At 42.3% G+C, this 26,788-nt stretch overlaps 1 protein-coding gene and 2 long non-coding RNA genes across 8 annotated transcripts in view; 2 read left to right on the forward strand and 1 right to left on the reverse strand.

The window, feature by feature from the left end:
• Positions 1 to 26,788, forward strand: part of LOC308462757 — a 226,437-nt gene that overhangs the window by 194,733 nt on the left and 4,916 nt on the right. The gene's annotated exons all lie outside the window — the stretch shown is intronic.
• GABPB1 (GA binding protein transcription factor subunit beta 1) lies at positions 326 to 24,456 on the reverse strand. Of its 6 annotated transcripts, XR_013979245.1 has the most exons (10): positions 20,749 to 22,064; positions 17,303 to 17,410; positions 16,010 to 16,177; positions 15,126 to 15,320; positions 14,004 to 14,151; positions 13,500 to 13,613; positions 11,622 to 11,807; positions 10,426 to 10,541; positions 2,346 to 3,367; positions 326 to 2,203 (listed from the first exon to the last, which is right to left on the reverse strand). XR_013979245.1 is itself a non-coding variant. In XM_080980496.1 (9 exons), the coding sequence occupies exons 2-9, from the start codon at positions 17,408 to 17,410 to the stop codon at positions 3,215 to 3,217; spliced, it is 1,188 nt and encodes a 395-aa protein (XP_080836622.1). In that variant the 5' UTR covers positions 24,319 to 24,456; the 3' UTR covers positions 326 to 3,214. The 6 variants fall into 6 exon arrangements, 5 of the variants coding, with proteins under 5 accessions (XP_080836622.1, XP_080836623.1, XP_080836620.1 ...); XM_080980496.1 differs by lacking the exon at positions 20,749 to 22,064 and adding an exon at positions 24,319 to 24,456 and having other exon boundaries at positions 326 to 3,367; XM_080980497.1 differs by lacking the exon at positions 20,749 to 22,064 and adding an exon at positions 22,258 to 22,439 and having other exon boundaries at positions 326 to 3,367.
• On the forward strand, positions 24,733 to 26,638 carry LOC308462738. The gene is made up of 2 exons (XR_013979290.1): positions 24,733 to 25,174; positions 26,411 to 26,638. It is a non-coding gene; the product is annotated as an uncharacterized lncRNA (long non-coding RNA).

Genomic DNA, 26,788 nt, shown 5'->3' on the forward strand with positions numbered 1-26,788 from the left:
ATCAGTACACAATTTTAAGTAACACCTCATTTGTTCCTTGCAGAAATGACGTACACAAAGTGGTCATCTTAGAGCTTGTTCCAGCCACTGTAGCCAGTGACATACGTTATGCTAAAAATCTGTCTCCCAACGTTTTCCCAGGCTTTGAAAGCTTACCTGTGTCATGGGTTGACAGCCACCTATATAATTCTAACACCAGACCTCTGATGAGTAGCTGAGGGGGCAATGCTTGCCTAACAAAGTGCAGCCATCAACACCACTGGATGTCATTTTAACGTTGTTGTCATCGTCTTCTTCTTTTTAAAAAAGTAAACTGACACTTCACTTGTGGAAAAGATATTTAATTGTAAATAGAAAAAGTAGGCCAGAGTACAGTTTTAAGGGCAATTATTTTGTATAGGTCATCTAGATGATTTTATAAAGTTATACATTTTCATAAAAGCACTGAAACAGACACAGCAAAGCACAAATCAAATACAAAGTATACTCTGAAATAAAGGAGCTGCACAGTAGATTGAAGTGTAACGCAATGTAGACTCAGTAATCTTTAAGGCAGTATGGTCTAAGTGAAGGTCTAAAAGCCACAGGTATCTGAATGTTGCTCTTGGTTCTGAAGCACTCTGGCTGGGTCTACACTTGCAGCAGGGTGACGCGATAGAAAAGGCTGTACTGCCCGAGAAAGTCAGTCGTGTTTCTGAACATTCCACTGTGTAAAAATAAATTTGAAAAAGCCTCCTGCAAGTAGAAAACTAGCACACAAGGCAGAAGGCTGGATCAGCACCATTCCCTCCAATGTGCTAGCTTTCTTCTTGCAAGTTTTCTTTAAAAAAAAAAAAAAGCACGAGGGAACATTAAAAAATGACAGTCTCCACCTGCAACCGGAAGTGGTACAGTCTGTTCTACCTCTCATTCTTGCTGCATGTGTAAAGCAGACTTGAGTTGTGAGGTCCTTGGTATGTGAGATTACATCTATTTCCCCTTCAATCCCAGTTCCTGGGACCAAGTGCTGACTCCTTCCCCAGGATGTGACAACACTCCGATATTCTCAAACGTAATAGTGATTTAGGGCTGCCACCTATTTCTTGATATTACAAAGCTTCAAAAAGATACAGTGTTGCACACTGGAAGTGCTATGTATCTTATCTTTGATGACTGCACAAATTCAAACATAATCCTAGCCATCAGAAACAACTGTAGGCAACAACAGTATCAACTCATCGTATATATTTATGTTGCTGCTCAACTGTAGATCTTAAGTGAAGAAATCCAAATTCAAAAGTTTCCCTTTGCAAGCTCCACTGAAACAAGCAAGAGCAGATATCGCAAGAGTGGTGGAGCAGAGGGAATGAAAGAATTTGCGGGCTTCACCTGTGTGGTTTCTACGGAAAGTGAATCCAAGCTGCTCAAGAGTTCCATCTTCTGCATTCTTGCGTTAATTTGAAGGGGCTTGCAGAGGAGAACAGCCCTGCTATTGCACCCAGCGTTCCTATATTTCTTTATACTGTTATTACAAGAAAGTCACGGTCCTGAAAGACGAGAGCGGAGCGAGAAGAGGTTGCAGTGTGGGCAGCAGCTCTCTCTATGGTTCCAGTTTAACCTTTTCTCCTCCACTGCGCAACCTCTATGCTCTTGCTGAACCAGATAGGCAATAGCTCGAGTTCAGCTTGAGCCAAGTTCCTTCTGTGCCCGTGTTACACACAAATAAGTGAATTGCTATATGCTGTTGTAAATCTGGACTCCTTCCTGTCAAATAACTCCACCCTCTTCGGAAATTTGTGCAGCTCATGCAATACCACCTTTTGCTATAGAGACAACTGCATGCATAGATATCGTCAAATGTTTTCAATGAGCTCAGCTCATTCGCGTTTGCTTTTGGTCGATAAGAATCATGTTATACCGTACAGCTCTGTGTCATTCACCTATAGGTTCTTTAAAGTGGACTCTGCAACCCCTCTCCACCCATCACAAAGAACAATCGCAGCCACCTTCTTTGTAATGCTTGGAAGTGAAGAAAAGTGAGGAGCCTGCAAAGTTAAGGTGGCAGCATAGGAGGAGAGGGAAAGTTAACTGGACTGCTTTGCAACTTGGTCTCCACCTGTGGATTTGTGGCCCAGATTTGCTAAACACGCTAGAAATGTGATTTCATGCTCCGCGTAGAATACATTTCAAATAATCCATATATTACATCAGCCTTCGCGCCAACCTGGTGACCTCAGTATGTTTCTGAACTACAACTCCCATCAGCCCCAAGCAGCACAGTCAAGCTGGCTGGCAGTGATAGGAGTTGTGATCCAAAAACAATCCGAAGGCACCAGGTTGGCGCGAAGGCTGGTTTACATACAAACCTGTCTTGGTTTTCTTTCTCTTCTCTCAAGTTACATTTCATCAAGAAATGGGACTCGCATAAAACAACAACAAACCACCAGCTTGCTTCTGTCTCCCCACCCATGACCTATAGATTAGACATTTTTTCTCATAATTTTCACTCTTCTTTCCTGAAAAATACTTCTGTAAGTTGTATGTAGAAATTATATATCTATATACCTATATATAGATATATATATATAGATATAAACATGCAGCATATGTACAAACTGAAAAGTTTAAAAAATATCAGCTTCATATACATGTCAATCTACTTGAATATAACAGTAATTAAATATAAAAAATTACACTTTTTCTAAATAAAAAAGGGAGGGGCAGGGTTCAGAGACTCTGGACAACTACTTAAAGCTGTACAAAGGATTTCCATGAGGAGATGTATGAACTCAGAAGTCTAAGTTGCTAGCCTTCGGGACTGGTTCCATCACATAATTCATTTTCACACCGTCAGTTCAAATCAACAGTTATCACCCTTAAAACTGTTCTGTATTTCAGCAGTTTTGTACTAAAATCAAAAAGGTCTCAAAAACATTGCCTTTGCATGTTTGTGGATCCCTTCAAAAAGATTCAGCAACTAATTTTGGAACTGTAAAAAAACAACTATTTACAGTATTTCTTTTTAAATATTTTTTTCTTTTTTTGCACAAAATGTCTAAATTCTGAGTTTACTTATTATACAAGAAATTCACCAGAACTCATGGCTTAAGTCCAGTTTCAAACCTGTAGCATCTTCTCTAGCATATAATCCCAGGGCTGCGGCTGATGCGACACGCAGGTCCAGATTGTACTGCTGTTTTCTAAACTGGCTTGACAGAATGCTCGCTTCAACCATTCAGACAGCTTCTTTGTTAGTCTGGAGGCGGGTCATTGCCTCCAACTTCTGCCTATAGGCTTCTGCCTCCTGCTCCTTCTTCAGAAGCTGCTGGCGGTACTTCTGCGCTTCCCGGTTTGCCTCATCCAGCTGCTTCTGTAAAGTTTCTCTTTCCTGTTAAAACATAACACAGAAAGGTATAGGTAAATTGTGTGGAAAATGAATCAATGGCTGATTTGCACTTGTTTAAAAGCGCCACTTCATTGTATCTGAAGAACAAATATACAGGAATTCTGGCATGTTCCTTGAGGTTATTCTTTGAAGTGGGGGGAGAGGGGAAATAGTTAATTTTAAAATATTCTAAATAAGGGAACATGATATCACAGAAAGTCAGACAATTTGACGTATGTGGCATAAAATATCGGAACAGGCTAGTTTTAAAAGATCCCTTATATAACCAATTGGCTAGCTGTTAACAAGCATAGCCTTGCAATTAATTTTAGCAACAGAATATTTAAGTCTGGAGAAGAAGGAAGTTAATCTAGCTTTCCACTTAATAGTTTAACAGCTACTTTTAATTCTTCTGTTACAAATTCTGCCTATAAACAGCTCTCCTTTTTTGAAATAATTTTTATTTGATTTTACAAGTTATAACAATACAAAATACATGTCCATATTTGGATATTTCACTGAATCTCTAGACTTCCCACCTTCCCCCCCATGTGTCCTATTATAAACCTTTTCAAATGCGTATTATTTCATCATCCAAATATTATGCCTCCCCCCAAATTCTCTACTGAGTTAGTGACCTACACAATTATTTTGTTACATCTACAGTGGTACCTTGGTTTTCGAACGGCTTGGCTCCCAAACAAATCGGCTCCCAGGGTTTAAGTTAATTTTATGAGAAAAATGGTTTTGGAAAACTGTTAAAAGGATATACACTGAAACTCAATTAGGGGGATTTGAGGAAGTCATTTAACAATTTTACTAAGATTTGTCTAAATATGGTTAAGATCTATGTTTGTCTGTTTGTTTGTTTAAAATTTTTTGGAAAATCAATTAAAAAATTTGAAGAAAAAAACCCAGACAAATCGGCTCCCAAATGACGCAAACCCGGAAGTGAGTGTTGCGGTTTGTGAACGTTTTTCAGAAGCCAAATGTCCGACGCGGCTTCCAATTGAGTGCAGGAAGCTCCTGAAACCAATCGGAAGCTGCACCTTCGTTTTTGAACAGACTCCCAGAATGAATTAAATTCAAGAAACAAGGTACCACTGTATATAATAATAATAATTTATTATTTATACCCCGCCCATCTGGCTGGGTTTCCTCAGCCACTCTGGGCAGCTCCCAACAGAATATTAAACAGAATAAAACATCTTTATATGCCTATTCTCCAAGGAACTAAGGGCTGCATATGCCTGGTCCTATGTCCCTTCCCTTTTTATCCTCCAATAATGTTGTAACACGGCAAATGGAGATGGATGTTAGAAGGACGACAGAGTGGAGAAAAGTGCCTTTGAATCCCAAATCCTTAAATTCTATTCTATTCTATTCCTGGAAATGTTGTGAAATCAATGGGATTAGCAAGCCCTATTCAGGCATTCTAACTCGTGTCTGTAGTCTCTAAGCTGTGTACAGAAAGGTTACAAAACATACAATAAAGTCAAGCCAGTCGAAATCAAGAAAGCTTCCTTAAAATGCCTGCCAAAATTAAATGCCAGAAGCTCAACAGGGAGCGTGGCCTGCCTGATCTCAGCCAGGCAGGAGTTCCACAAAATAATAATAAATAATAATAATAATAATATATTATTTATACCCCCGCCTATCTGGCTGGGCTTCCCCAGTCACTCTGGGCGGCTTCCAAAAAAATATTAAAATACTGTAATACATCAAATATTAAAAGCTTCCCTAAACAGGGCTGCCTTCAGATGTAAGTCTGGCAGTTGTTGTTCTCTTTGATCCACAACAGTGAAAGCATGACTGCTGGTGGATAACTTTAGCCATGAGACTTTCTTATGTGTATAGGCTTCATGTACAATTGAGAAACCTGATCTTCTGGGGTCACAAGTCATGTGGGGAGGCTACGCAGGTAGAGGAAGCTCCCTGCTGCAGATGTTTGCCTCCGATCTCTGGGAGGCAACAAAGATGGTGATGGGAAAGGCGGCATGGAGCGATCATGAACATCCCCTCTGTCCATCACATGATTAGAATTGTGTGTGCTATCACACCGTGTTTTGGATTAAGATAAGATGTCTACAGTCTACAAACCAGAAGTCTGAATTCTTGCACTCACATCAGCTTGCTGACCCCAAAGACCTGTACCAGCACACTGAAATTTAGCGGCAAGTGCATAAGAATGCTAAAATGTACCAGGAGAACTTAAACACAATCTTCCTCTCTTTATTCAAAGTTATACTTCTTTAGATTTCTTTCCACTCTATTGTATCACATGCCCTTTATCTGTCGCCAACAACCTTCCATTATTGGGCTCCAAAACCACCCAAACAACTTGCATGAAAGAAGTCCATGGAGAACACACAATATATTGTGGCATTTCATGTAGGAATGCTTGGAGAAGGAACTCAGAACCCTGGGTTACTATTATTATTAAATTTGTATACTGCACTATATCCATAGGTCTCAGGATGGTTATAACATAAAATCACTACACATTCTATCCAACTAAGTCCTACTCAGATCTATTGATATTAATGACCACAACTAACTCAGATACATTGATTTCAATGGATTTACTCTGAGTAGAATATAGTTGGCTAAATTTCTAAGGTCTCCCAAGTTCCCACTGCCTTGCACAAGGATGTTGTACACTACTACACTGCAGTATCCAGCAACCAGAAAGGTCATGGCTCCTCTGCCTGCTGAGTCCCCATTATGACATCAGCTGGTTGCCCAACCATCTAAGGGCTATTCTAACATGATAGTTAAAATATGCTGTTCTCTCATTCCGTTATCACAACCACTATGAAATAGGTAACTAGTGCCTGAATTTGATTTCTAAGGGTGCTATCTATTCAGGCCCTCGCCCAAACCTCCTCTTTCCCTCCATTCTTTCCAGAGGAAAAGCAGTGGGAAGAGAGACTGAGACCAGGCATGAGACAAGTACTCCCAAGTCTTGTTCTCCAAGTTGCAAACTAAGGGTGACTGACTTGGAAGATGCTCTTCTTCCTTTCATACCTTGACTTCTCCAAAGTGGCCCACAAGTAAACCTAGTTGCTAGCCTTGGCGGACAGGCCTGGGGATTGCAGGATCAATGGTTTTTTGTATTAGAACCCCGATATCTGTCGAATGATGCAAAAGACACACATTTGCAATTTAAGAATTTCGAGCTTAGGGATTTGTTCTGAGTACCAGAACTGCACTGAGCTCACTGCCATGTACCAGTCTGCCCACCCCATCCTCCAAGGAGCTCTCATCTGCCATTTCTCAGCAATTAGTGCTGGTATCCCTGTCTTCTCTATTACATGTGCAGGGTAAGGAAATGTTTTTGGTTTTTTTCCAGGCAATAATAACTTTTTATTAGCTTGAGGAAGAAAGCTTGAGGGAAAAAGTGTTTGACATATTTAGATGTTTTCCAGGCACAGACTAGAAGACCGTCTGTTTTTATCAGGTAAACATTAGGAATACTGTGAAATAAATGCATGGTTTTTAAAAAAATATTCAAATTACAGGGCTGTTACATAGTTATTTTTGTGAAACAGCATTTTACATAGATTAAATGTTGCACCTGGAAATTGATTGGCAGCAGCCACTGAGAACCAGAGAGACAGCCTTAGATGAAATTACACGGGGAGAAGCACGGCCAATATCTCAGAAGGCTAACTGCAGAGGTTCTGTGGACCAAGTGGGCTGCCTCCTGAACCAGGGCACTATGCAAGGCATTTGAGAGACAGAAAACAGGGGCCAAACGGTAGGATTGTACTGCTGCAGGGGTTTGCACTAAATAAAATTCAGGCTTGATTCTCTTCCCACCGATGGCAAAATTATTTTCCCATTTCAACATGAAGATACAGCATTCGCTTATTACATCAGTCACACAAGGCAATTACAGTGGTGCCTCGCAAGACGAAATTAATCCGTTCCGCGAGAGTCTTCGTCTAGCGGTTTTTTCGTCTTGCGAAGCAACCCTATTAGCGGCTTAACGGATTAGCGCTATTAGCGGTTTAGCGGCTATTAAAGGCTTAAAGGCTTAGGGGATTAGCTGCTAAAAGGCTATTAAAGGCTATTAAAGGCTTAGCAGATTAGATAAGGGGGGGGGGGAAGCGAAAAAAAAATCTCTAGACTCGCAAGACATTTTCGTCTTGCGAAGCAAGCCCATAGGGAAACTCGTCCTGCGAAGCAACTCAAAAACGGAAAACCCTTTCGTCTAGCGGGTTTTCCGTCTTGCGTGGCATTCGTCTTGCGGGGCACCACTGTATTATGTGAGGGTTTCCTGTGCAGTTGGATAGCATAATGCTATTCCTTGCAAACATTCTTATTCTCTTGAAGAACACATCTGTCACGAATTTTTACTTTGGACTTTTATTCTAAGGCTGTTCCCCCTCCACACACACAAAGGGCACTGCTCTTTAAATAGTGACTGGATTGACTGACTCCCCACACCCTGCTTAATTTGACATGTAATTCAACAAAGTCAAGTGTTGAGCCAACCCACCTATTCCATTTTCATTTGATGACTGAGAACAGTTTCATGGTCAAGAAAAAGCACTTGAGTTCAAAAGCAAAAGACATTTTCTCCATCCTACAAAATAGCCAGCTTGGAATTTTGGTGAACCCAAATGACCAGCTCATGACATGCTGCGATCTTACATGATCCAAAAGGCAGCATTTCCACCTTATTAAGAATAATTGCCTAGGAAATAGCTTTGTTCTGATCCTTACACAAGCAAAAGCCTCCCCCCCCCCTTTAAAGGACTCCATTTTTTAAAAAAAACAAGTAAGCTAATTTCAGCCATGGTTTCCACTTCAATCACTAGGTAGTACAATATAAAAGGGACCAAGAAGGTCCATCTGTAAACACTGTTTTGTTGAAATGAAATAGCAGGGTAAAAAATAATAACCTTCCTCTTCTTCCTTCTGATGATATGCCTTTTTCCCTTACAGAATGATCCCAATCAAACTTTCTGGGAATAAGCTTTATTAATCTTAACTTTATCTAGTCCCCGGTAAATATATTTGGGACTGAGGCACAAGTCCATCCTATCTATGGTTTGTGTTCTAAATTCTTTTCCTGTTACTGTCAATTTTTGCATCATCCAGTTGAATTGTGCTCCAGCACTCAAAAACTAGCAATTCAGGTACCTGATAACTGTTGGTCAGCCTATTATTCTGATTGCTCAAAGGTCTCTTGCTCTCCAACAATTCTGCCCATTTGTTCTTGCTTAGACGTTCCTCCTTGAGGACAAATATGTGGTGAAATCCTTCCTCGGTACTCACTTTCCCTGGCGAACCTTTGTCTGAATATGTTAATCTGCATCCCTTACTAAAATGAAACCTAAATGCACAGCTGCCCAGTGCCATCCCAAGTGGCCCTGGCTTTGCCATCCCTTCCCTCTACATGTTATCTTCACCACTGTCAAAATGTAGATTGCTTATAAAACTCTGTAAAGTACTCTGTACACTGATGGTAGCTTATAACTCTAAAAATAATAGTATATCTAAAGTATACTATGTATACCTAAAAGCAGAATGCCATTTTTCCCATAGTGAAGTGGGACATATGATTTGAGTTGGAGAACAAGAAGAAAATCAATAACAATTTTCTAAAGCAGGCATCTTCTCCTGTAGCAATGCTGAGCACCACACAAACAGAGGCTTATTTTACTTATTTTGCTGAGTCTAGGAATGCTCTACCTCAATTTAACACTCAAACTGTACCGCATTGGCCCGAATATAAGCTGCATCCGCAAATAAGCTGCACCTTCAAAATTCAGGGGGGTGGGAGAAAAAAGACATTCCCCCGTTCTCCCGGACTGCTTGCGGGGGGGGAGGCTGCCATCAAAGTAGCGCGGCTCCCCCACCCCCAGAACGGGGCAACGGCATGCAGCTCGCCCGCCACTCCCAAGCCTCCCCTGAGCCGCCGGGAAGAGGGAGGAAGGGGGGAGGTCACCGGCAAAGGGGAGTGGTCCCCCCCCCAAGAGCAGCCTGGGAGCCTGGGGCAATGGCGCCCAACCTGCCCACTGCTCCCAAACCTCCTCCCGGGCTGCTCTCTGGGGGATGAGCCTCGCTGGTGGCATAAGGTCACAAATATAAGCCGCACTTTAACTTTTCACTGTCAGAATTTGGAGGGAAAGTGGCTTATATTCGGGCCAATACGGTACCTTTCAAATGAAATCTAAATGGACAGCTATATTTTTAATATCTAATTCATTACTGTAGCATGACAACAGAGTCCATTATACATTCTCACTGAGAAACCTTTTAATGAAAAGAAAATCAGGGTGATAATGTGTAAAAAGACTGTTGATGGGTTTTTATTGTAAGAATAAATTTTTGCCTGTATCACAAAGAACAAAGACAAGTAATAAAATTCTGCACTAAAACCCAAACCTTGGATGATGAAGGTATTTTATCCAACACCACATTAAGAGGAGAAATAATGGAACTGAGATGATAGCTAAACTTACTTACTGAATTTGCGTTAAGCAACTTTTCAGCCTGTATACAAGGAACAAAATCTTTATGATTCATAATTTTGAAAATACAATTACTTAACATTAACATCATCACAGTTATGATGTACGGAGGCTTTTGACCACAAACTGGTAAAGCTGCTAATATAAATGCACACATGGGTTCAACAGTGTCCTCATTTTATACAAAACGTAAACAAGAAGAACTTCAGGGAGAAAATCTATGACATTTTATACCAAAACTTTAGTATACTATGCATAATAGTATAAATATTTTAAGTTTGGTCGGATAATATCATCTTTGGGGGGAAATCTAAAGAAAATATTTCTTCTTGGCTTCTCCATTTACACCAAATCTTTGTTTGTCATTGAAAAACTGATATTATATTTAAGGCCATCAAACCACATGCAATGGGACATTTATATTAAACATTTACAACAAATATATCAGAGACAAACATATAATGCAGTTATAAATATCTTATTTTGTGGTAATACAAAAAAACTATTAAGCAAGATGAAAATAAACACTCAGTTTAGAAAATTTGAATAAAACAACTCCGCTAACAAATTCCTTACTTCTATTTCTGCAGACTCCACCCGATTTTCAACTATCTCAATACACTGTCTCTTGACCGGAGGCTCTTCACTGATCACCGTTTCTTCAGCAATGTCAGTCGCTGGTACTGTAAGTACTTGAATTAAAATAATTTGTATCAGAAATATGAAGATTACACATGCTACATTCAGGTAAAAGAACCCCTGGAGGTTAAGTCCAGCCAAAGGCAACTATGGGATGAGGTGCTCATCTCGCTTTTCAGGCTGAGGGAGCCAGCGTTTGTCCACAGCTTTCCAGGTCATGGGCCAGCATGACTAAACTGCTACTGGCGCACGGAGGACCGTGACGAGTGCCAGAGCGCATGGAAATGCCGTTTACGTTCAGATATTTTGCTAAACCATAATAGATTTGAGTGATTCCTTGAGCACTCCTTCATTCTGAGAAAGAGATAGAGAGAAGCATTGCAGGGCAGACTGAGCTAAAGAACCATCTTGTGGCCGCAAGAGCCTTGGGGGAAGCCAGCTGGGGAGATGGAGAGCTGTTTCTCAAAGTTCTGTTTGGCAATACGTGCTTGGCAATATTTGAGTCAGCCTGCTAGGCGATTTTTTAGTCAGCTTGCTGTAGCGACTTGTAGCTATCTGCTCCACTGCAGGAGACACTGATACTGAGTGCTAACTGGTGCTCTGAGCTCTGTTTCTCAGAGAGCTTGGAGATACAGTGGTACCTCGGGTTAAGAACTTAATTCGTTCCAGAGGTCCGTTCTCAATCTGACACAGTTCTTAACCTGCAGTGTGCTTTTGCTAAAGGGGCCTCCTGTTGCTGCAGGGAAGAACTGGCTGATGTACAGTTAGCAAGGGCTGCACACACAATATTGTGCTTTTTCGAATACCACACACACAATCTGCGATAAACTGCAAGGTCGTTTTTTTTAAAAAAACGGTTATCATGATTTGCTCTATTATTTGTTATCAGGCTATATATTGATTTATAGCACACCCCTAATGTTGCTCCCTTTTTATAGCACACTTGCTAGTTGCTCCCTTAAAAGCTACTGTTTTTCCTGAGCCATTTGTATGCCCATTTTGCCCCTTCAAAAATAAATAAATTGTGGCCTCGAGTGACTATTGAGTTGAATGCAAAAACTAAACAAAAATATTTATATGCATTGTTCAGAAGAGGATTTGAAGTCCTCATTTTACATTTCCTTTCAGCTCACCTTGTTGCCCATCTGGCATGGTCACAATAATGGGCTGACCCATTCCACTAGTTGGAATGGAATGGAGGTTTCCAAGCTGAATCCCATCAGTTACTATGGTAATAACCTGCTGACCTCCGGAACTGACAACTTGCTGAATTGCACCATCCACAGATTCTGCAGTCACTACTTCTTCTGTAGCCACAACTGTTAAATAATAAAAAGGATAAGAGTAATCAGGATGTTTATTGACAAACTTGCTTTTAAAAAGTTAAATACCTACCGTTTGCAGAAACCATTCTGCTGGCCTTTATTTGTTAGATTTATTAAATCCTATTAGCTTTCTTACAAATACAACTTGCACTTTGGTTGTGTTGTTATGGGAAGGGGCTGTAGTTACTGACTCACAATTGCATGCATGAAAGGGTTAACCTGAGCTCAGGTTGCAAGTGGGTGTGGCTTAGCAGGTTTTCAGCTCCCTGCTCACAGTCATTTTTTCTTTGTGCTTCCTGGAATAAGCAAGGAGCCATGCGGCTATGGCTCCCAACTCCAAGAAAAACCAAGTGAACTGAATCTCTCAAAAATGAGATTTTATAGCCTGTATCTTTGCTAACCCAAAAATTCCACAATCCTTTTTGTAAGGAAACCAAGTGCTTTCCTTTATGGCATTTGGAAGCTTTTTTCCTCTTTATTTTACTTGTTTGTTGTAACTTCTGGAAACTGTGAATAAAATCTTCACTTATTTGGAAAGTCAAGTGTCTGTGGTTTATTCTAGCCTAAGTATTTTTGTGGGAAACATTTGTTTAAAGGTGGATAAGGGCAGATGCAAATCTAACCAAGGTTTAATGTGCTAGGAGCAAGTGTCATTGTGCTCAACTCAGTTAGGAGAGAGTAAGATCTCGCTCTTCCAAACCTCTCTCTCCAACACCTTTGTGTGAAGAAAGGGCTGAGAAAGGCTCTTTGGGGGGGCTTTCCCCCTTCATCACACTTTATACTTACAGCTAACTTCAGTGCAGGAGCAGCTAAAGCACTTTTTCATATACAATGCATGCCCAATTTTTGTAAACCCATCATGTCACTACCAAAAGATAATAAAAATGACCGCAATCTGGGGTAAGAGGGGGGCGAAGACGAAAGATGGAGATTACAGTTTTCTAAACCTGAATGCCTAGCACAATTGATACAAGGAAATACATTTATTTGCTGTTTCATATTAGTACCTGACATAAAGCAAACTGGATTTACTAGTATAAAAATGTTTTGGCATTTTCAGGTACTTTCTCAATGGGTAGAAAGTTGGAGTTTGATACATGGGTAACCTTATTATACTGAGAAATTCAAATTTTAATATTTAGAAATTAATTTAACACTCAGCAATAAACAAAATCCTGTTTCTGGGTACTTATTAGTCTCAAACTAACATTGGCCATACTACCTTTTTTAGGTTTTAACAGGAGAAAGATCATTAAAAGCCAATGCTGAACCATAAAAAGCAGCAATTCGAGCAGCGACATTTACATTCAAGCAGCTATATTAAAATCAGCTTTGAAGTTCACAAAAGACGGGATGTACACCAGAAGGCTTTCTATCAAAATCTGTAGAACATGATTTATGTCAGAAAGATCAGACATCAAATACAATGGAGACGCAAGTCAGAAGCTTTCATCTTTGCCATTAATTGCAATCCTATTTATAATGATTTTCCTGCCCAAATAGTGATTGCCATTATTGCCTTCATAGAAATGGCATTATTATAAGAAGAATGTTAATTTTTTTCAGGATTTTGTGAAGGAGATGAAATTTTGTCCGTTTTCTTTCTTTTTAATAAATAAATAAATGAATGAATGAATGAATAACAATGTGAATCCCTGTTTTAACATCCAAATATTTTTTCCTCACCTGGTGTTTCTGAAGAGTTGGACAATGGAGCTGAAGCTTCTGCTAAGGCAGCCAAAGTTGCTAGTACTGAAGTTGAGGAATTACCGAACTGGACAGCAGACACTCCTGTATCATCTACAAGGTGATAATACAAAAGTCAAACCACAAACGACATCAGCAGGTTGCATAAATATTCCTTTCAAATGTAATGTGCAAAGACATCATCTTGTCTGCAAATCCAGAGTCTGACATGTGCTTGAATAACTCATACACAATCAAACGTCACATCTATTTTAGTAGCTGACTTAGTTTCCTGTACACATTCCACTGGAACGAATGGGGACAAGAAAGGAGAGTGATTCCAAAGACAAACTTTAAGCAATTTAAAAAGTCTGAACTGGGGGATGATGGAAAAAACTAAACGGCAAATGATGCACTTGCTGAAACCTTACCATCATTTTATTCCTAAGCATTTTGCTTAATATGGTGAACAAATCATTCCCAACCCCCTGTACACCTGAATACCTGAGGTATATGATGTATTTGCAGAAGATACCAGACCTGTTAGGTTCACTACCCCGCCAGGTCCAATGATGAACTGAGGCGTTGCTGCATGTATCGTCACAGTGTCGGGACTTTCTGGGTTTGTGTTGATTTGGTTCTGCATTGCAATCTATGACAGAACAGGCAACAAGAACATCTTATTTCCACCTTCATTAGGAGGGAAAAGCCATCACACTCAGATTTTGTATAGTTATTGTACTACTGTATTTTGACATTTTTTTCTTTTTTAAAGAAACTGTGAACTGCTTTTAAACTGCCCTGGGACCTTAGAATGAAAGGCAGATAATGAATTAAGAGGAAGAGGAGGAGTCAGTATAGTTCACAGCAAATAAAGGAGACATTTGGAAATGCAATTGATACCTAAACTCTGGTAAATTCAAATAACTTTGTGGACGGGCACCAGACTAACGTTAGGTAGAATGAATATGGTGAGAACATCAGTAAAGGCAAGATGACCAAGTAGAAGGTAAAAAGTGGAAGCTAAAAAGGTAAAGGGACCCCTGACAATTAAGTCCAGTCGCAAACGACTCTGGGGTTGCGGCCCTCATCTCGCTTTATTGGCCGAGGGAGCCAGCGTACAGCTTCTGGGACATGTGGCCAGCATGACTAAGCCGCTTCTGGCGAAATCCAGAGCAGCGCACGAAACGCCGTTTACCTTCCCGCCAGAGCGGTACCTATTTATCTACTTGCACTTTGACGTGCTTTCGAACTGCTAGGTTGGCAGGAGCTGGGACCGAACAACAGGAGCTCACCGCGTCACGGGGATTCGAACCGCCGACCATTTGATCAGCAAGCCGAAGCAGCACAGTGGTTTAACCCACAGCGTCACCTGCTGTGATAGAAGTGGCTATCAATCAACAAACTGATTGGTTGGAGGGAGTAATGCTTCTGAATATCAGTTGCTGAAAACCACAGGGGGCGAGAAGAATACTCATTTGCTCAGCTCCTGCTTAAGGTTTCCCACAGGCATCTGGGGGCCACTGTGAGAATGCTGGACTAAATGGGCCATTGGCCTAATCTAGCAGGCTCTTACATTCTTACAGAGGTCCAGGAAATACTTTGTTGAAGATGGTTTTGAGTTACCTGTAATATTTCTGCCAGGTCTTCAAACCCATTGTCCACAGCGATGTCAAATGCTGTTTTGCAAAATTTACTTTGCGTATGGACATCTGCTCCATATTTTACTAAGAGTTCCACTACTTCTTGGTGATTGTGTTCTGTAGCCCAATGGAGAGCAGTCATCTTCAGCATGTCCTTTGCATTTACGTCAGCGCCATGCTACAAATAAAACAAAAACCCCCAAACTACTTCAAATTTCCATCAAGAGTTCAAAAACTGAAAGACACAGCCCATTTAATAGTTATTTCCAGTCCTGCAGCCTTCTACAGTATTTGCCATTTCATGGTCAGTCACAATCAAGCAAAGCATACACAACATGGGACTTTTTAAAAAATGACAATAAATAAATTGTTAACTAAAATGTACCATCTCTGTACAAACAATGTACCATTGTTGCTTATGGCTGGGCGCAATATGTGGAAAGCAGTGTGCATGCTTTCCACTGAAGTAGCTTAATGGCGCAGCACAGAATTTAAACGCAGCGTTAAATCCCCAGCTTTTCCAGATAGGGCAGGAAAAACTTACTGAAACTTTGGCCCAAGTCAGTGAGCTAGATGGACCAATGGGCTGATTTAGTGCAAGGCAGTTTGCTCTGCGTCTGTACACCACATCCTCCAACCCTATGGCTTTGGTGGGGGGTGGGGGAGAGGGGCTCCAAGGTGGAGGAACCAAAACCCCAGCTTGCACAAGAACAACCTTTGTGGCACGCTTTGAGCCCAAGCAATATTTTTAGAAGGCTTCTTTGCATGCCACTGATAATGAAAAGTCATATTCGCATCAACTAGCAAATGAGCATTTTTCAGCTTCTGAACAGTTATCACGAAATGTGCATATATCTATATATTTACCTTAAGTAACACTTCTACTATGCTTGCATGGCCTTCAGAAGCTGCCATATGTAATGGAGTTCTGTCCACTTTGGTCCTGGCATCCCGACTTACACCAGCTCGAAGCAACACTTCAGTGGTGGAATAGTGCCCATATTGTGCTGCTAGATGAAGAGGAGACGTTCCCAACTGCAACACAATATATAGCACAGTTAACAAACAAACAAACAAACAAACAAACGTCAGGCTAAGAATTAACTTCCATCTATCTTCTAGTTATGAACACACAGAATATTTATACTCTTCTAATTTAATGGCATCCCTTCCTTGACATATTTAATTTTGAGTGCCATGAATTATTATTTTTTTAAGTGCATAAATGATTTAGGGTGAGGTTTTCTTGTTTGTTTGTTTACTTTTAGGGGCGATGTTTTCTACAAGTTCCTGCAATCCTGTAGAAATACTGCTGGAAGGGGCTGCTTTCATTAAACTCACACAGATTGGTTAGCTCTTCTTAACTTTTGATGTTGAAGTGACTAATCTTTGCCCTGCTTACTCATATAGTTACTCCTACATTTCACGATTCATAAATATCCAGTCCAATACATAGACAATCAGTCAGAAGACTACATTTTCTAAATTACTATTTGTGCTTTTTTCTTGCTTTGAACAAATGGGTTTTTTTAATAATAATAATAATAATAATAATAATAATAAGGCTGCAGTATTGCAGTCAGACAATTAATACCACCATCATTACTGGCTGAGCTGGTCAAGATACCCTAGAGTGTTGAAGAACTCCAGGACAGTGGTCATGGAGAAGTTGAATATTCATACTGAAGCTACCCGTACTGGGCTGGTTTGGAACTTCATGGTCTTTAGGAGGAATTCAAGATTATGCTGTTGAACATTCTGCTAGCAAAAGCATTCCAGCTTGTTCATTCCAGCTTGGAATGAACTGCCTCCCCCTGTGTGCTGTTCTCGGGATTCTCCTGATTCCCACCCCCCAAATCAATTTTAGGGGGCACAAGGAGGTGGGGAGAGAGGGCATAGCCCTGTTTCACAAACAGAAGACCTTGCATGGGTTTCCACTGGTGGGACTCATTAGTTGAATCCCATCCTTTAGGTGGGATTCAATGTCATACCAACATGAAATTGAGCAGGACCTGCTCTCGTCACACAATTTGGATCCAGATGTTATACACTTATTTCAAATGTCACTAATCCAGTGATTCTCTCAGAAATATAAACAAAAGACCAACAGAAAAGCAAAACATGCAATTCAAACAAACAAATAAAATATGTTTTTATTACCCAGTCTGTAGTAAAAGGTGCACCATTGGCCATCAAAATGCGAACTTCGTCATCTTGTCCTGCTCGTGCAGCTTCTAAAAGCTTCTTTCCCAAATCTACCAGGGACATCTGGTGAAAGATTTCAGATGAAAAAGAATTACCGTAAGGTTCATTCAACATGCCACAGTTATGAAATAAATGGACATATATCAAAAAATGTGGCATGTATCATTGAAAAATTCTTGAAAACAGAGATGCAGGCTGAATAGATGGTGGCTGCTGTGTTGGCACAAACAAATCCTGTCTTAAGAAGCCGAGACAAGCTTCATGCATTACAGTGGTACCTCAGGTTACAGACACTTCAGGTTAGACTCCGCTAACCCAGAAATAGTACCCTGGGTTAAGAACTTTGCTTCAGGATGAGAACAGAAATCATGCTCCGGCGGCGCGGCGGCAGCAGGAGGCCCCATTAGCTAAAGTGGTGCTTCAGGTTAAGAACAGTTTCAGGTTAAGAATGGATCTCCAGAACGAATCAAGTTCTTAATCCCAGGTACCACTGTAGCATGAAGCCCCTTGCTCCCCCACCCCTGTTCATCCCCCCCCCCCTTTGCAAGAGCAAGCAAAGAAACTAAGAAGCTGCAGTTCACTCTAGCTTCCACTTACCGTATTTTTCGCACTATAGGGCGAACTGGCCCACAGGGCACACCTCGTTTTTTTTGGGGGGGGGGAATAAATAAATAAATAAATTATTTTTCCTCCCCAGCTGCGGGGCTGGGGCGGGGGAAGCCCGAGCTTCCCCCGACCCTAGCCCCCAGAACAGGCTGCTATCGGCAAGCCTTCAGAGTCCGGCGGGAACACCCGCCGAGCTCGCAAGGCTTGCGGACATCTGCCAGAAGCACGGGTCACGCTCCAGAGCGCGCCCCGTGCTTCAGGCTGCAGGCTGCTGCCCGCAAGCCTTGCGAGCCCAGCAGGAACTCCCACCGGGCTCGCAAGGCTTGCGGATAGCTTCCTGAAGCCTGGAGAGCAAGAGGGGTCGGTGCTCACCGACCCCTCTCGCTCTCCAGGCTTCAGTGAAAGCCTGCATTCGCCCCATAGGATGCACACACATTTCCCCTTCATTTTTGGAGGGGGAAAAGTGTGTCCTATAGGGCAAAAAATACGGTACGTCTAAACTGAGAACTATGGTTAATGCCTTTCCACAAGCCAAGATCCGCAAATCAACATTAAACCATGGCTTTATATTCTAGAATATTTGGAAGCTCTTTAAACTGCTTGTCTTGATCTTTAAACCCCTTAACAGCATAGGGCACACATATCTAAGGGGCCATATGACTGGCCTATGCAGCAGCTGCAGTCATGATATCAGGCTTTGCTCTGCATGCACTCTTCTACCTTACTGAGGTCAGATTAGAAAAATGACACCTAGGAGCAAGGCCTTTATCACTGCAGTCTTGGAATCTTTTAGCTATAGAAGAAAGGGGGTGGTCCTCTCTACCCAGGTTTTGTGGTGAGTTGATGGTGGCTTTTAATTGCTATTTTGGGAGGTGTTTATTCTAATTGCGATTTTTATCCCTTTGTTGGGTTTTAATATATTTTTACTCTGAATTGCTCTGAGTGGTTTTGGGGTGGGGTTTTTTGGGAAAAGTTTTTAAATGTTTAAAACATTTAATATACTTTTCTTAAAAAAAACACCCATACACAGCAGCTTAGAATAAAAATATGATTTAAAACAAAATTGATCAGATCCAAAGGGATAAAATTAACAAGTAAATATGCATTGTATTTGGCTTCATAAATGCTATAAAAACAACAATAATAGCATGCCTACTCCAAACTCTCTCATATGCAAATTAAATGTAAGGACTTATAACTGTGAGCAAAATCATGGGAGGGGTGTTTCTAGGACTAAGGTGAAATGGTGAAGCTCCCTTGTTATTTTTTCCACTGGATGCTGCATGTTTAAGTAATCTTGTTCTATTTATAGTACTGAAATGTGGTTTTTGGTATGTTATTATATTTGCTATTGTTTGGCTATGTTATTATGAAATTGTTTTTGTAGTGTTTGTTTGAAATGTATTCCTGTTGTAAGCTGCTTTGAGCAGGATTTTTTGTGGGAAAGCGGCATACAAATAAAATGAATGAATGGTTACACACTGTCCTAAAGAACAGGGGGGGAAATCTCCTAATGCAGGCATAGGTAAACTCGGCCCTCCAGATGTTTTGAGACTATAATTCCCATCATTCCTGACCACTGGTCCTGTTAGCTAAGGATGATGGGAGTTGTAGTCCCAAAACATCTGGAGGGCCAAGTTTGCCCATGCCTGTCCTAATGCAATACCAGAAATAAACCCAACTTCCACTAATCACTGACAAAATTATCATTATGCTGAGAGCATTCAACTTTTGTTTCTCCTTTCCATCAGATTCCAGCTACCATCCAGCTACAATCAGGCACAAAATTAAATGACAATAAGGCCAATTGAACCAACTGAATCCACCTAAGTATTTAGGAACTTCCATTGCTCCCGATCATTCAGAGGCACCTCATCATTAAGGTTCATAGAAGCTTGGGATGCTCCTTAACTGCACCAATCATGAGCCATGTGCACCCACCCAAGCCACTGCTTTTAGGGCCACCATCATCACCACTGCCATATCTCCATAGCCAACTGATGCAAAAAAATCAGCTGGTGAGGCATCTTCAGAGCCCCAAAAGCCTCAGATTGCCACTGCTGCTGCTAACATAGCATCAACATACCGTATTTTTTGCTCTATAAGACACACCAGACCATAAGACGCACCTAGTTTTTGGAGGAGGAAAACAAGAAAAAAAATATTCTGAATCTCAGGAGCTAGAACAGCAAGAGGGATCACTGCGCAGTGAAAGCAGCAATCCCTCTTGCTGTTCTGGCTTCTGGGATAGCTGTGCAGCCTGCATTCGCTCCATAAGACGCACACACATTTCCCCTTACTTTTTAGTAGGGAAAAAGTGAGTCTTATAGAGCAAAAAATACGGTAATTTCAAAAGGCAAAATGGGAAGGAGGTGGGTTCCCATCTCAAGTGGAACAATGTCTTGTGCCGGTCCGGCTCCTGAATCTTGAGACAGTTGCAGTGACAAGGAGAGCCTTGCACCAATTTTACTGAATTTTGTACATCACCCTGAAACGTGTGTATGAAAGGAGGTTAAATAATGACGACCATGATAAATTATTATTCTAATGGGTGCAAAGTCTGAGGCCTTTTCTTTCCAATTCAGATTGATTGGGTGTTGTAAATTACTTAATACCTCAAACCTAGGCCACAATTAGTGAAACTGTGCTTGAAAACTGTCTGGACGTTTTAAGCTGAAACAAAATGCCGTGATGGAGCATGTTACAGTGGCCCTCCAACATCTACATTAGCCACTATAATAAGCCAAGCACAAAGGTGAATTTATTTACAAAGTCATGGTTTCAGCCCTACGTACTTTAGAGGCTCCTGTCCTTGATCCCAGGGCAATCACTATTGCGTTCCATGAAACCTCATTCCCTTGCAGACTTCCCTGCATCCTTTCAAAACAGCCTAACTTTGAGAGCTGGATTTAGATAACCAGGGTAGCAGCTGTAAATGCAGTAGAGAGGTTGGCATGTTTTTGTGTATATATTTGCTTTGTTATTGTATGCATGCATTTCCGCCCTTAAATTGTGACCTACATCAACAGAGAGGAAGCAGACTAGAAATCCTAATAATCCTTAACCCTGATTCCTCTTCTCACAGTAGTCAATAGCTAATATCTGATTTTGCTAGTGAATAATCGGGGACTAAATTCTAACTGACTTCATTAGAATTAGTCTTTTGTTACAGATAATCAAAAGAAATGGTTTGGGGCCATCTAGTGGAGAACTACCACCTTACCAAATTATGTTATACCATATTATATTAACACCATAGCAACTGACAGGATTCTTCACCTCCATGACTGACCATTTTAAATGTACATGATTTTGTCTATGGAATTGGATTAGTAATTTTGTTTTATTCAACAGCTTTTTTAGACTTATAACAGAATATGGTCCCTCTCTTTAATTTGTATACTGTATTAATTTATGTCAACTTTTAGTATCTACAGTTCTTATGAGTTCAAAAGTAGCCTTTAGTTTACATTCTTCAGAGCAGACTACACAGAACTGGAAGCATAACACACTGGAACAGACTTCTCTATGTACTTAAATGCTGTCAATGCACTTCTTACAAGGTAGTCTACAGAGTTCTTGCCTATAATTTGTGCATAATACAAGAACATATTCCCCCATGTGAAAGAATTCATAGGCTAAATTTGACAAAAGGAAGTCAGTACTGCCTGTCACTAAGAATATATGAAACAGAACCTTTTATCTCATTGAAAATATTAAATCTAGGAGCGTAACATCAGCATCAAGAGCATATGAGAAACTACTTATTTTCCTGTTTGGCGATGTGCAGTTTATGAGCTACTTATAAGAAATCTGTAGCCATTCAAAGCAGCTTTCAAATAGCCACAGCCTATACGTGAGATTTCTTAAGCTGTGGAACTGGATTTTCTATCACAGACATGGAAGAAGAATATGATGGGGAAATTGCAAAAATGTAGTATGTGAATTTGGAGGGAGGGGCGGAAGGGGAGTCCAAACTCACGGTACACAGCATCTTCCCCAAACATGTGCCTGGAATTCTAAAAAGCATATGGAATCCGTTGCCTTGTTCCTTCAAAAAGCAAGGATTTTTCCATCCCCAAAATAAATGGGCATGAACTTGCATGCTAAGGCAAAGAGTTAAACCTAGGTCTGTTTGTATGCCAAGTTGTCTGGATCCCAACTCTGGTTGTTTGTTTGTTTGTTTGTTTGTTTAAGATATGGTATATCTATGGCAATAGAAAAATTATTTTGAGAATAGTTTGTGTTTTCATTAACAGCCATGTTACTTCGGCCTTGTAAGGAAGGGCACAAAAGCTACAAACCTGCAAGCAAGAAGGTCCTGGTTGGGGGCTGGCAGAAAAGAAATGGGGTGCTCCATGTCTCCAGCAACCTGCTGCATTTCTGTGCTAGGAGTGGAGGAGCTGGCTTTTCTCTTCTGGAAGCCCACTTACTTTCTGTGCTGGGCAGAGGAGCAGTATTTCCTTTGCCGCCTCTGCCAGCCCACACATTCACTTGGGTGCAATTTCATGCACTCACCTGCATGCAGTACTTTGTCTCCCGTGGCGACCAGGCAGGCACTTAGATATAAGGCTGGTGTTGCTTAAGTGCTACAATCAGCACACATTTTAAAAGATTTTTTTTAGATGATACGTGTTTCTTGTTTTGGCAGTGTGATGGTGCCAACAGATGGAATTCATTACAACTACGGTACTCCCTGAGCTACAACTGTCCTAGTTATAACTCATCAGAAATTATCCATCAGGCTTGAACGTTTTCGCTTTGCTTTCCTGTTATCCTTAATAAAAGCAGACATCAGCTTCAATTCAGATTAAGAACTTTATTTTAAGGTTTCAAAGTACCGAGCAAACACTGGCCTTACTCCAGATGAATACATCAGGTTTAAAACATCATTGTTCGCTGTGTTTCATCGTAGCGATCAGCACAAATGGAGTGAATACGCAGCTCGGATACAAGATACGGAAACAAACATGTCACTTCAGAATGAGAGATTTCTACAAAATTACAGGAAAGATCCAACGGTAATTTTACATGCTTTTACACAGCGAAGCCTACCACTTCAGGGAGCGGTGGCATCTGGCAGGGCTCAATGGGAAGAGGAAGGCTACCCGTATTCTTATGCAGCAGTCACTGTATACAATGCTTTTTTTCCTTTAAAAAAAATGTTTAGCAGTACTCTCATTTTCCTACTCATATTGAAATACTGACTCTCAACGATGCCAAACATAGATTCACAAAATGTTTAGGGGTATGCGTACCCCCAGAAAAAAAACCACTGACTGTATCAAACACCATTTGCCCCATGGAACAGAGGCAAATTCATCCTAAGAGGCAGAACCAGGGAGATGTCCAAAAAATGAAACTCCAAGGCGACTAGATGTTATGTTTTGTTGGCCATTCCCCAAAAACAGCCACCCATTCGCCCTCGGGAGTGTTTGAATCCACTAAGGTGCAAAGGAGGACTTTTGTCACACAACGGGAAGCCCGCTTGCTCCAGAGGAGACCAAAGGCCGAGAGAGCACGTTGGAAAGTGGATCTTGAGCAGCCCGATCCCAACCGCATGTCTGTCTTCAATGGGGCTCATTCCCCAGGACTGCGGTCTTACTCCCGAGTAAGCGCGCGCCCCGACTTCACGCACGCTTACGCACAACCCAACGTTCCCTGGGGTGGGTGTGTTTAACGAGCCCGGGTTCCCAAGCAACAGGCGCACCGGCGGGCCCGAGGCCACGACGGGGCCGTCCAGAGAGGCGCTCCCTTCTCAGCAGGAGCAAACCCTGCCTCAAAATGCAACCCGCGTCGGGCGGGAAGGGCAGGCCTCCCCGCTCGGAGTCAGCTCCCCGGGGCCGAGGCTTCTTTAGCCCAAACGCGCGGAACAGCGCATGCTCGAGAATAAACACGGGTCGGGATTCGAAGGAACGTGTGAACCGCAGCTTAACACGAGTGTGGGCGCGAAGGGCAGCCGCTCGCGCGCCTCAGCTTCGGGCCAAGGCCTCGCTCGCCAGCTCGCCCCGTCTCCTGCCTCTGCCCTCACGCAGGGAGCCTCGGCTTCCCGCCGGCTCCATTTCCCTCAGGCGGAGCCCCCCTCAGCGCCAGATCCCCGGAAGGCCTCTCCCGTCCCCGCTTTTCCCCGACAGGAAATCCTGGCTGGGTTGGGCGCTTGAAGGGAGCGGAGGGAGCCGCGGTAAGCGCCGGGTTCCGGGGGAAGTGGAATTATTTTTTACCAGCGAAGAAGAGATCAACTTCCACATCCGGTAACAAGGGCCCTATACAAAAAGGCGCAGACTGACCTGGAAAAGCTTGGCCGGCCCGGCCATTGGAGGTGGGGGGGAAAGGAAGGGAAGAGGAAGGGAGCAGGCCTCGCTTACCGTGCTGCCCGCGCCCGGCCGCCGCCGCCCACGAGCACGACGAGCAGGGGCGCCCAAGGCCGCCGCCGCTTCTCATAGGCGCCCAAAAGCCCCACAAAAAAGTCCCCGCGCGCGCTCGGCGGAAGGACACAGGCGGCCGCTCTGGTGAGGAGTGAGGCGAGCGAGGAAGGAGGAGAGGCCCGAGGGGGCGGGGGAGCCAGCGCGGCGGACCCACTTTGGCCGCGCTGAGGCGCCTCTCCTGAGGAATACCCTCCCCTTGTGGAAACGGGGAGGGGGCCGCGCCCCCGAGCTTGCGAACCGGAGGGGGCGCTTTCGCCCTCATCGGGGCGCGGGATTATTTTACCGCACAAACGGTCGGTGGACAAAAGAGGGGGGAAGCGGCGGAGGGATACGGCCGTCGGAGGAGGCGCACGGCGCACGCGCAGAGCCCGGAAGAAGGGAGGGGGAGACGAGGCGAGAAAGGGAGCCGCCATCTTCTGCCGTTGGGGGTTTTCTTTTCCCGCCTGAACGGCGGAGGGGGTGGGGACGGGTTCAGAAGGGGAGGCGTGCTTAGGCTCCTCAACAGGCGCTTCACTGAGGGCATTAGGTCTTTTTCAGCTCTAGGATAGTAAGTCAAGAGGTGCCAAAGAGGAGTATTAATGTTCAGGTTGCAGTCCTATGCCACCTACCTAGGAATAGCTTCGTAGGTGTTACTTCAGAGCAGACACGTGTAGGAGTGGGCCGTGAGTTCGCAGTGAGATCCTGTGCAAACCTCAATATGTTTCAGTGTGTTTCGTTTCCAGGGCAACGTATGAGAGAGTGCAAAAAAGCAAGCTTGTGTCTGTATGCTGCTCGGTGCAGTATGGCTTACTCGCAAGTAGGTCTGCATAGGATTGTAGGTGAAAGAAAGCCACTTCATAAACTTAAATTAGAAAATAAGTAGGGTAGCTCTGTTGGGCAGTGTGCACAGCCATGCACTTCAAGCAAAGCACGCCCCCCCCCCCCCAAAAAAATCATGGGAAAAGTTTGCGCGCACACACACACACACACACTCAAATTCCCAATACCTTTAATAACTTGCCAGAATTCTTCGACAGAGGCTAGAGTGTGCTTTGGATGTATGGTGTGTGCACAGCCTTATTGTAATTAGGGAAAATCCAAAAAAGGAATAGTGGGGTAATACCATTACTAGGACCCCACAAAATGAGCAATCTTCATCAAGCCTGGTGAATGGGGTGGGGAGCATTCTATGTGTGTTTTATGAAGAAACCATGCCCTGTCAATTCACTGCAATCATTGTGCTCTGGGCAGCTCAGAACAAACCGCGTTTCAAAATATATTGTAAATTTAATAAAATATAATTTGTATTTAGTAAGTTTCCCATAAGATTCAGAGTGCTTTATGTTGGCTACATGATAGCTTCCACTGTGCCTTGTAACAGCAGAATATTACTGCAGGGTCAGTAGTATCTCAATGTATCTGCTGGTATCTTGATTCCAGGCCTATGAACATGTTTTTGTGAAGCGATTCTTGCAGTACCATCAGCAAAGCTGTGCTTTCATTGTTCATCCACTGTAACTAACCTGATGCTGTTCTGTGAAAAAAACAGGTGGTTACCGCACAAACTGTGCCCCCACGTTTGTCCTGTTCTTCTAGTCCTCTCTTACCCTACATTTCCACTTGCAAACCAGGTTCTTATTTGTGTCTGAAACCCTGCATTTTGATGAACAGGTTGCTGAATGGAATGGACTTTTAATCCAAATGGTATCTTCTGTTGCAGTAGCTAGTGCAGGTAAAAATAATGACTGCTTTCAGAGGTTTAGCTGTTCTCAGATAAGACCCAAACCATTATGTGATATGGCATGGTAATGTCAGTTTTAAGGATTCAGGCAGAGATCCAGAGATTGAAGGCTCTGTAGGGGATCTTGAATTCAACATCTTTATTAAGGCTGGCATGAGTGTATCCATGTGAGTTACAACAATGCAGATGCTTGTTTATCCCAACCCACTACAGTGGGTGATGTAGCAGCATTATTTGATGCAATTAATTAATAAGGCTGCACCAAGTATACGGGTTACATTACTGATTAGTACTCTCTTTTTCCCTTTATAGATAACAAAACAATGGAACAATTTGAAGATCACCTATCTCTTCAACAAAAAAAAGGTGTATCATTCAGCATGGGCCATCAAGGACACAATCTGCAAACCAACTAACTAGTCAGCATACAAATCTATGAATTCTGAGTAACTGGATGAAGCTGCTGCTGTGCAAAAATGTACTTCATTGCTCAGTAGAAAAACACACATTAGAAATAATGGAAACACCTGATTTACTGTATCATAGAGGTTGTAGAGCCATGATCACTGGGGGAAAGTTACTGGAGTTGAAAGCAGAAGAGAGCTTGAGTGATGGGGATTGAAGCAGTGACTACAGAGGCTTACAAACCTGTCTCTGTTTTCTGTGATTATGAAAAATGAAACATAAAAA

This window comes from Podarcis pityusensis (assembly GCF_964106645.2).
Source record: "Podarcis pityusensis genome assembly, chromosome: 14".
Classification (NCBI taxonomy): domain Eukaryota; kingdom Metazoa; phylum Chordata; class Lepidosauria; order Squamata; family Lacertidae; genus Podarcis; species Podarcis pityusensis.

Bases quoted from the DNA above. Each gene is read 5' to 3' on its own strand.
- GABPB1 (XM_080980494.1), bottom strand. From the start codon at position 20,829: ATGCAGGGAAGTCTGCAAGGGAATGAGGTTTCATGGAACGCAATAGTG. The intron at 17,411-20,748 runs GTACGTAGGGCT...ATCTTTCACCAG, and splicing joins CAAGGACAGGAGCCTCTAAA to ATGTCCCTGGTAGATTTGGG. The intron at 3,368-10,425 runs GTAAGGAATTTG...ATGTTTTAACAG, and splicing joins TGGAGTCTGCAGAAATAGAA to GAAAGAGAAACTTTACAGAA.